This window comes from Botryllus schlosseri, chromosome 4 (genome assembly GCF_051294905.1).
Source record: "Botryllus schlosseri isolate E-star chromosome 4, Bs_hap1, whole genome shotgun sequence".
Taxonomy (NCBI): domain Eukaryota; kingdom Metazoa; phylum Chordata; class Ascidiacea; order Stolidobranchia; family Styelidae; genus Botryllus; species Botryllus schlosseri.
In genome coordinates this window covers 13,632,815-13,643,199 of record NC_137239.1, presented here as the reverse complement: position 1 = coordinate 13,643,199, position 10,385 = coordinate 13,632,815, and the positions used below count along the sequence as shown (strand labels likewise).

General features: G+C 40.7%; 1 protein-coding gene and 2 long non-coding RNA genes across 3 annotated transcripts; 2 read left to right on the top strand and 1 right to left on the bottom strand.

The window, feature by feature from the left end:
- Positions 1-591: 591 nt before the first annotated feature.
- LOC145437072 (uncharacterized) lies at positions 592-2,326 on the top strand. Its single transcript, XR_013914565.1, has 2 exons — positions 592-1,600; positions 2,077-2,326. It is a non-coding gene; the product is annotated as an uncharacterized LOC145437072 (long non-coding RNA).
- Positions 2,327-6,173: 3,847 nt separating this feature from the next.
- On the bottom strand, positions 6,174-8,387 carry LOC145437071 (uncharacterized). The gene is made up of 2 exons (XR_013914564.1): positions 6,860-8,387; positions 6,174-6,394 (listed from the first exon to the last, which is right to left on the bottom strand). It is a non-coding gene; the product is annotated as an uncharacterized LOC145437071 (long non-coding RNA).
- A 1,515-nt stretch (positions 8,388-9,902) lies between these two features.
- Positions 9,903-10,385, top strand: LOC145437070 (uncharacterized). Its single transcript, XM_080314247.1, has 2 exons — positions 9,903-10,159; positions 10,229-10,385. The coding sequence occupies exons 1-2, from the start codon at positions 9,926-9,928 to the stop codon at positions 10,352-10,354; spliced, it is 360 nt and encodes a 119-aa protein (XP_080170373.1). The 5' UTR covers positions 9,903-9,925; the 3' UTR covers positions 10,355-10,385.

The window sequence follows — 10,385 nt, the reverse complement described above, 5'->3', positions numbered from 1 at the left end:
ATAGCAATGCAACCGTGGAAGTGACATTCACAATTACAAATTCAAATTACAAACAACGCCATAGCTATCCACCTTTTTGATTGGTACTAAATATGCAAATTGCGTGATTTTGGGAGTAAAAATGTTCCAAATCTACTCAGAGAGGATAAATGTTTGATAGAAATATGTGCATTGTGCAACTAATAATATTACCGACGAAATTCATTCATTTCTGGTAACTTTTCATATCCCTGATATTTGCGATTTCGCTGCTCATATAAAGCCTGCTGGGGTGTTCTGGTTCTACAATTTAAATCTTCCTTGCGCAAGGTATTTCACAAGAAAACTGTGATGACACAGAACACCACAAGGGTTGCATGATCAAAGAAGGTAACCAGCATAATTAGTACAAGTTTTTACAGAGAAAATATGGCGCGCACGACGAATCCCATGTCATAGTGAGTTCGAAATAGTACTACCATGACGTCATGAGTTTTCAATTGTGACGTAGCAGCTGATTATCTTGTATGGCTCTTTATGAGTTAACATGGAAAATATCGGGCCAATATGGCTCTTCGGACGAAAAAGGTTCCCGACCACTGATATATAGGTACACTGTAAAAAATCTGGTACATTTACTGGGAAATCTCTGTAAATTTTACCACGAATTACCGGTCGCAGCAAATTACTGTGCGTAGCTTGTCGTTTTACATTTTGATATGTAATATTACCTTAATATAGCTGTAATGTAAGTTACCAGAATTTCTTTGCAAAATTACTGACAGTTAATCGTTACTGCAGTTTACCGGGCTATTAGCAAAATTGATTAGCTTCAAAATCGCTGCAGCCAATGTATACGTAGAACTGAATGTTACTGATATATCATTCTAGAGGTGATTTGACCTGATTGAACCTCGTTTGCGAGACTGGGGTCTGTCATACCGAAATTGTTGGCCCTGGTATCAATTTAAGCTTAGTAGGGTACAAGAAATAACTGACAATCGTAGCTAATGTGGTACACCGTAGCCATATTATATTACAAGGCAATGGCTGTACGGCCAGTCTCGCTGGTTACATTCGTTGTCACGGATAAGGCTGATAAGTTAGAAAATTAGTTCAGGATGTATAATATTGCTCGGGGAAACTAGAAATATCAGCACCGCATGCTCAGCTGACCATTTGTTAATGGCGGACAAGGCGACCTGTAATAGGTTACATTAGGTGACTGCTTTTTCTGAGATTCGTAGTAAACAACCAACGCACAACTGTGACATCACAAGCAGCGTCTGGTTAGGTAAGTACAGTAAGTAGTGAACAACACATGGAATATATATCAATTTATACGAAATTAGATGAAAAAAGGGACTATATGCAATGATAAATGTTTCTGTATGAAAAAAAAAGACCCAGATCAATCATTATAACGTGGCCAGTAAATATTATTGGTGTCATGTGTTAGCGGATGAATACCATTTATTTCGAAATCGTTCGAGTGTCGTCTGGCCAGTGGCCATTAGTGAGATTTGGGCAAAGGGTGGAGCGAAGCTTGTTGTGCTTGAAGAAAGTGGACACGATCGTTGAAGATTCCTAGGAATGCTGAATGGAATACGCATCTTAAAAGGTAATACAGTACTACATATTATTTGTTACCGTGAATATCTGACTCTGCACACCAGCCCTCGATGACTTAGATTTCATGATTGATATATTTCATTCGCCGCATTCTCTGTTCTATTTTGGGCTATTTGTCGACTTCTATAGTGACCACATACTCCGCTGCGGAGGAGTTGAAACTGTTGGCTTGGTAATGTCATTTTCGGGCCATAGCATAGATATGTTTTCATCCACTGCTGGATTTGTTTGCCACACATGCCACCTTAAATTAGGAACCTTTTGCTTCAATACAGAGATAAAGTCATGAATCTTTGCTATGTCATGTAAAAGGCGGAGCCGTCATCACACAATGTGCCAGTACCGGTACTTCAAAACATGTTATATTTTTGTTAGCCTATTTGTCTTAGTCTTTATAATGTCATGTCCACTGTCCAGGTTAGGAACTTTGCTTTATATAGCGACTTACGCATGAATTCTTTTTAGTGGAACTGCAAGATACTACTTACACAGAAGGAATGAGAACGAGAAAAAGAAACAATTGGAAGTTTGGCCGGTGGTGGAATTAATTCGTACGTTTTCTCGAGACCACTCGTGTTACTGCATGTCTCCTAAAGAAGAATTAGACCTCCAGCATCAATATTTTTCCATCGATAACCACTTCATCGTGATATCATGAATGAATATACAGTTTGTTCCAATGTCGTTTTGGGGATGTGAAGAAAATGTTGCGATATTTTTGCATCGGGTTGCTTTGCGATAGGTATGGATGTACGTGAATTTACAAGCTGGTATGGAATCCTGATTTACAGGGACAGCATGTAGGTAGGTAGGCGGTAAAATGACAGTCTCGATCGCAAATGTACAGGAGAACATGTAAATTAGATATACCGGAGGTGACTGTAACATAACAGTCTGGCGTGTAAAGTGAGATTACCGGACGAGTGTAAGTTAAATTTACATTGACTAACGGTAATGTTAGATTACCACGAAATGTCTGGCTACCGTGCTTCCAAACATTTCGCGGTAAATCGAGGTTTTTATTTTTTACAGTGTAGGGTAAGATGAGGGTAATCAACACAAATGATGACATCACGAAGAAAAAATAATCACCACAATCACCCCTCTTTAAAAATAAGACTACACTTTAAATAAATCGTTACAAATGACAAATTTTAAAGCTACTAACAACGGAACAATTTAGGCCCAATCTCCGTATCTATCAGGAGGCCGACGGATGCGAGTAGATCGACGGAGAGATACTTCAGGCATCGGACTGACACCGACGTCATCTGAGCGATCTAGTTGAGAATCGGTGTTCGTGCGTTCTTTCGCAACTGACTGCATCGATTCTTCAACCACTTGTTCAAGCTCACGCTCCGGAATCTCTATATCTTCCTCAGTTTCGGACTTTTAGCGCATGGATTCTGTTCGTTCACGAGGAGGACATGGAGCAAGGTCTTTCACAGATACCGTAGTTTCACGACCGTCTCGGCACTTTACAAGCAGGGCTTCGGAGCAGCCATAAATTTGCATTGCTCCAGCTCCGGCTCCGGAGCTTTCTTCTATCATACATCAGCTCCGGCTCCAGCTCCGGAGCAGCATTATTACCACTGCTCCGGCTCCAGCTCCGGCTCCGGCACTGAAAACCATCGAAGGTGTCTGTCTGTATCAGGGGTGAGCAACCCGCGGCCTGCGGGCCATATGTGGCCCGGGAGAAGGCTTTGAGTAGCCCGCGAGCTAATTTCACATTATATTATCGAAATTCTGTTATATTATCGAAATTGAATTGCTCAGATTGTGAACTCGCTAGGCCAACCAAAAATATGATTAGTCTGACCGCGGCACTTGGGATGTTATTGATGACTGGACTAAAATATCAGTTTCGACGCATTGGCAGATCCAGGGTCCAGTCACATCTTAGTAAATCGTCGTATATTACAATAAACTAAAAAAGTACTTTACTCCGTGTCACGGCATTAAAATTCTGATGCGGTGTTTTAACACTGGCACTGTACTCATTACCATTAGGCCATTACCATTGCCATACAGCCTTATTCAATCTTTAAATGTGCGATTATTATTCAACTTTAACTGTAGTAAGGACAAAATGGGCGGATATAACGACGTGATCAATAGAAATTCGATTTGTACCAAATTGCCAATGGTTTGACGTTCGATATTGGTGCACTCGTTACCAGTCCATCCGGTGTCGATCAAGTTTATCGGAATAATATTTTCCCGTTGAAATGAATCGAATAATCGAAATAAACACTGTGCCGTGCACATTGCGCCATGCCCATAACGAATTAAACTATGCAGTATGCACAATGCACATTCACAAGTTTACGAAACAGATGATTACAAATTGGAAATCGCGTATCAAATCAGTAGTTTGTCTCCAACATAGAATACCATGGGGTTTTGGCCTACTCTTCTGCCATCCCCTATTAAGCTCGAAAATCCTTACTGGAGATGACAATGATGCGCAGTAATGAATTGCAATTAGCATGCATAATTGCATACTCGCAATAACACTGTCCACTTTCGCGGCCCGACTAAAGAACTATCACGAAAAAACGAGTATTTGCTTATCCGATTCATAGCAATGATGAGACGGAATTTCTCGGCCCGTGCTCGTCATATCGGCATGTGCAACGAAATCACGTTTTTAACATCTCTCACATTTCACGTAATACATAGTGATCATTATTTTCGAGCCGTATACAATTGGCCAGCACGGTTGTGCTGATGATGAAATTGCGGGTATGCCGAATACCCACAATATTAACAGGCATAGGTCGCATACGGAGGTTCGGCACTCATGTATGAAAATTGAACATTGAACATACGACTGGTCTGCTGTTGAACCCCCAGGAACATGGTTAGTCGGAAAATGTAGCGCCAAAGAGGAAAAGATTCTTAATATCGCGAAAGCCTGCTGTTGAATTCGGTGAACTCGGCGTAAATGGTTGTGCATATATAATAGCATCTTATGAAATACGTCGGAGCCGGAGCTACCCCTCAAATAACTGGCTCCAGCTCCGGCTCCGACTCCGGCTGAATTTTATATAGAGCTCCGGCTCCAGCTCCGGTAAAAATGCACGGCTCCGGGGCTCCGGCTCCGGGCTCCGGCTCCGAAGCCCTGTTTACAAGAGCATACTTTGGATTAACTTCAATGAGTTCGACATATGCGCAGAGAGGATCGCTTTTATTTCGGACAAATTTCCTAAGGAGCGCATCTTTGCTGGATATCATCCAATCTGGAATAGATTGACCGCGCATCGATCGACGACAAAATGAAAAGAAACGTTCATGCGGAATGACTCCGGTGGCAGTACATAATAATGACCTTATAGAGTGCAAGGCGTCTGTTAACACCAGTTCCCAAGCGCTCTCTGGCAATTTGTGAGATGCTAGTAAGAGTTTAATTGACCTCCATATTGTCTGATTAGCCCGCTCACACTGACTGTTACACGTAGGATGATAAGGAGTGGTACGACTAGGTGTTGCGACCAGTCGTACTGAAAACGTACTACGACCTCAACGCAAGTTTGGTTTTTATTAACTAAATGAAGACTCAAGCAACTAAACGCGATATACATAAACACGCAATATATAGGTAGGGTAAGATGCGGGTAATCAACACAAATGATGATATCACGAAGAAACAATAATCAGCACAGGTTGCAATAACAAATGGCAATTGATATATGTTTAAGAATGCTCTTTTGATTTTGTGCCTTGTGTGTTCGAACTATCATCTCACATTGTCACATCCTGCACTGTAAAAAATAAAAACCTCGATTTACCGCGAAATGTTTGGAAGCGCGGTAGCCAGACATTTCGTGGTAATGTAACATTACCGTTAGTCAATGTAAATCTAACTTACACTCGTCCGGTAATCTCACTTTACACGCCAGACTGTAATGTTACAGTCTCCCAAGGTATATCCAATCTACATTAGGCTTACCATACGTCCTCTTTTAAGAGGATTTGTCCTCTTTTTTGACTTTTTTGAAAGTGTCCTCGGAGGACGCCCTTTTGTCCTCTTTTTTGAGATTTTGTCCTCTTTTTTGAAAATTTAGGTCAGATATAGAGGAAATTGCGAGTGATATGCCGCAAATCAGCGCAGAAGTGAAGCTCCGGCGGGTATTTCGGAGGGAAAAGCGGTGATTTCAGGTCTGAGCGAAATGAAGACCTTTTTTTTTTTTCTTTTTTAGTCATCCACCTAGCAATGCGGAGTGAAAAACGTGTTTTTGAGCTCTGAGCGGAAGTGATGACCTTTTTTTTTTTTTTTTTTTTTTTTTAGTCAACCGATCATGAAGTGGGAAAAATTTACCGGTTTTTTGAGAATTCTTCTCCAGTTTTGCATGTCTGAAATTTCTGAAAAAGTGTCCTCTTTTTTCATTTCCGAAATATGGTAAGCCTAATCTACATGTTCTCCTGTACATTCATGACCGAGTCTGTAATTTTACCGCCTACCTACATACATGCTGTCCGTGTAAATCAGGATTACATACCAGCTTGTAAATTCACGTATATCCATACCTATTGCAAAAAGTTCTTCACACTCCCAAAACGACATTGGAACAAACTGTATATTCATTCATGATTCACGATGAAATGGTTATCGATGAAAAGTACTGATGCTGGAGGTATAATTCTTCTTTAGGAGACATGCAGTAACACGAGTGGGCTCAATAAAAGGTGAATTAATTCCACCACCGGCCAAACTTCCAATTGTTTCTGTTTCTTTTTCTCGTCCTCATTCCTTCTGTGTAACTAGCATCTTGCAGTTCCACTAAAAAGAATTCATGCGTAAGTCGCTATATTAGCAAAGTTGCCAACCTAGACATGACATAAAGACTAAGACAAATGGACTAACAAAAATATAACATGTTTCGAAGTACGGTACTGGTACATTGTGTGATGACGACTCCGCATTTTACTGATATAGCAGAGATTCATACTTTATCTAATGTATTGAAGCTAAAGGTTCTTCATTTGAGGCGGCATGTGTGCCAAATCCAGCAGTGGGTGAAAACATCTCTATGCTATGGCCCGAAAATGACATCAAGAAGCCAACAGTTTTAACTCCTCCGCGGCGGAGTATGTGGTGTCACAGGTCACTATATAAGTCGACTAATATCCCAAAATAGAACAGAGAATGCGGCGAATGAAATATTTCAATCATGAAATCAAAATCATCCAGGTGGTGTGCACAGTCGTAGATATTCACGGTAACAAATACTATATAGTACTGTACCTTTTACGATGCGTATCCCATTCAGCATTCCTAGGAATCTTCAACGATCGCGTCCACTTTCTTCAAGCACAACAAGCTTCCTTTGTTACAGCCTTTGCTCAAATCTCAATAATGTCCACTGGCCAGACGTCAGACGACACTCGGACGATTTCGAAATAAGTGATATATTCATCCGCTCACATGTGCCAGCAATAATATTTACTGGCCACGATATAATGTTTGATCCAGGTCGTTTTTTTCCATACAGAAACATTCATCATCACATAAAAGTCCCTTACTTTTCCATCTAATTTCATTTGAATTGATATTTATTCCAAGCGTTGATCACTACTTACTGTACTTACTTAACCAGACGCTACTTGTGATGTCACAGTGGTGCGTTGGTTGTTTACTACTAATCTCAGAAAACCAGTAACGCGTAACGGTAGCCTAATGTAACAGGTCGCCTTGTGCGCCATTGACAAATGGTCAGCTGAGCATGCGGTGTTGACATATCTAGTTTCCCGAACAATATTATACATCCTAAACTGATTTTCTAACTTATCAGCCCTATCCGTGATAACGAATGTAACCAGCGAGACCGGACGTATAGCCATAGCCTTTTAATATAATATAATGGCAATGGTGTAACCATATTAGCTACGATTGTCAGTTGTTTCTTGTACCCTACTATGTATTATACTGAAATTGGTACTAGGGCCAACAATTTCCGTATAACAGGCCCCAGTTTCGCGAACGAGGTCGAATCAGGGCAAATCACCACGAGAATGATATATCAGTAACATTCAGTTTCACGTATACATTGGCTGCAGCGATTTTCAAGCTAATCAATCTTGCCAATAGCCTGGTAAACTGCAGTAACGAGTAACTGTCAGTAATTTTGCGAAGAAATTCTGGTAACTTGACTGCACCGCTAAATTAAGGTAGTTTTACATATCAAAATGTAAAATTACAAGCTACGCACAGTTATTGGCTGCGACCGGTAATTAGCGTTGGGACTCCGGGAAATCCCGATCCCGGGATCCCGGGATTTGAAGCAATCCCGATCCCGGGATTGGTCCCGATGAAATCCCGGGATTTGTGAATAGCATCTACCAAGGCTTATGTAGCGCCATATCTCTTATTTTGGTAATAAAGCAGTGTCACAAACTCGGCTGATTGTCTAGAACAGTGGCCTCAAACACGCGGCCCGCCAGAACTGTTTTGGCGGCCCACTTCGGCGTTTTGACTTTTCAAGAAATCGACAATATTAAACTCGAGAATTTCAGATTTCGGATTTGAGAACTTGATATTTCATTCTGGAACCACTCCAAAAATCTGAATCGCTATCACACATCAAACGTCCACTAGCTGCTAAATTATAACGCGACAGCTTTTACGATGCCACGATGCATTTGTCGTCTCGCATGGTTTCTAACTGTCTATATAACTCCTTATGTCGTCAAATTATGCCAAGCACAACAAAATTTTTAAAAAATATTGAAAAATATGACTTTTTCGTGGCACCCGTGAATATTACAATTGTATTACATTTTCACAATGTGTATGGAATGCCAATCTGCAAGGTCCGACAAAAAAGGCGTACTGGAAAATACACATTATACCCCTATTTGATGCTGCTGCCCGCCGCGTCATCAAAAACTACGAAATTGACCCGCGATAAAATTGGAGTTTGGGACCCCTGATCTAAACGATGATATTTTTGATGCTTTTATGTTTTGCGTCAATTCAATAACACAAGGACTAAATGTTACTTGTGCAACTTGTATGTCTATTTTACTACTTTTCTAATCCCGGGGAATCCGGGGAATTGAGGAGCGAAAATCCCGGAAATCCCGATCCCGGGATTTCAAATTTGATCCCGAAGTCCCAACCCTAGCTGTTATCAGAAAAGATAATCGCATTTATTTTAAAGAAGTTGAAACAACTAAATTCGGAAATTAGCAAGGATTTGAATAAAAGCTTTAGGTCTCGAATCGACCAGCATCGGAATATTGAACTGGTTCACCTTTTTGAGTACCTCAAGAATCCTGCTTACATTGATGAACAGAAGGATCAGCTTGGTCATGAAATAAAACGTCAAAAAATCGTTGCCTTGGCCACTGATGCTCTTCCAAGATTGTTTCCAAGCCAAACTATAGAAATGGATCGACGGTCTACGGAACAGCACGAAGATCCCGTTATTAGCCAGATTCCGCAAATGACATTGGCACAAGAGCAGCATGCTTTCGTGACAGATGATGAAAGTCTTCAAGAACAAAACGAAGATGTTGGCGCACGAGTACTACAAAAAGAAATGCTGCTATATGAAGCCAGCAAAAAACGGCCAGAAAACTTGAACAAGTTATATGAATCACTGAAAACAAAACATCCGTTGACGCTGAACGTGCGTTTTCAGCTCTTGGATATTTCGCCAATAAAATCCGAAACCGTCTTAATGATGATACTCTTGATGCTCTAATGTGTCTGCGGCAATATTACAAGAAATAAATGTAGTTTGTGTAGATTGTATGTGTATTTTACTGCTTTGCCAATCCCGGGAAATCCCGGGATTGAGAAGCTAAAATCCCGGGAAAATCCCGATCCCGGGATTTCAAATTTGATCCCGAAGTCCCAACCCTACCGGTAATTCGTTGTAATATTTACAGAGATTTCCTAGTAAATCTACCAGATTTTTTACAATGTGCAGTCGTCTAGTAAATTTGGAACATAATAACATATATTAGTATCAACATGACTGCTTTAGTTATGTGCCTGAATAGACTAAAAGGGTCATTTAAAAGGTCTGTCACAATTACATGCTATCTATAGTAGAATTCATTCCTATGAAAGGGTATGAAGTGTGAAAATGTATTATAGGCCTGATATAGAAGGATGAGGCTTAAATATATTGTGCTGAACACCTAATGGGGGCCAAAGACAATTGTTTGTGCTTGATTAGCTTTATTATATTAATGTATTTCGTTTGGGAGGGGGTTTGAACTCATCACATATTTAACCCTCATTTTCCCAACTGCGCCACTGATTGTTGATAGTAATAAAATAAATATTTTAGAAATTACGAGCATGGACGTCTTATGGAGAACATTAGAAGTCATCCGGCTTGAGCAGCAATTGTTTTTCGTTCAAGTTTCATTCGAACATTCTAGTGCTGTGATAGAAAGGAAATTAATACCGCCAGGAAATTGTTTTGGATATTATAATGCGATCATGACATCGGCTCGGAAACTATATAACGCGCGGACGACACCGGGCCATCACAGCGATCATAAGCATTCGTCGGGTATCGAACGATACAAGGTAAGTAAACAAAATGTCTTGATTCATCCGCACACTGCGCTGTACTGAAGTACACCGATTTTTTCTCAGCCAACATGCAAATCAAAACTGTTCTCATCCTTCTCGTTGTCGTCGGACTTGCCATGGAGACAAACGCCTTTTGGGGTCGACGCAGACGTTATTATGCTCGCAGGCGCTACGGAGGCCGTGATGTAGCGAACTGAGAAATGCACGAAGATATGGATCA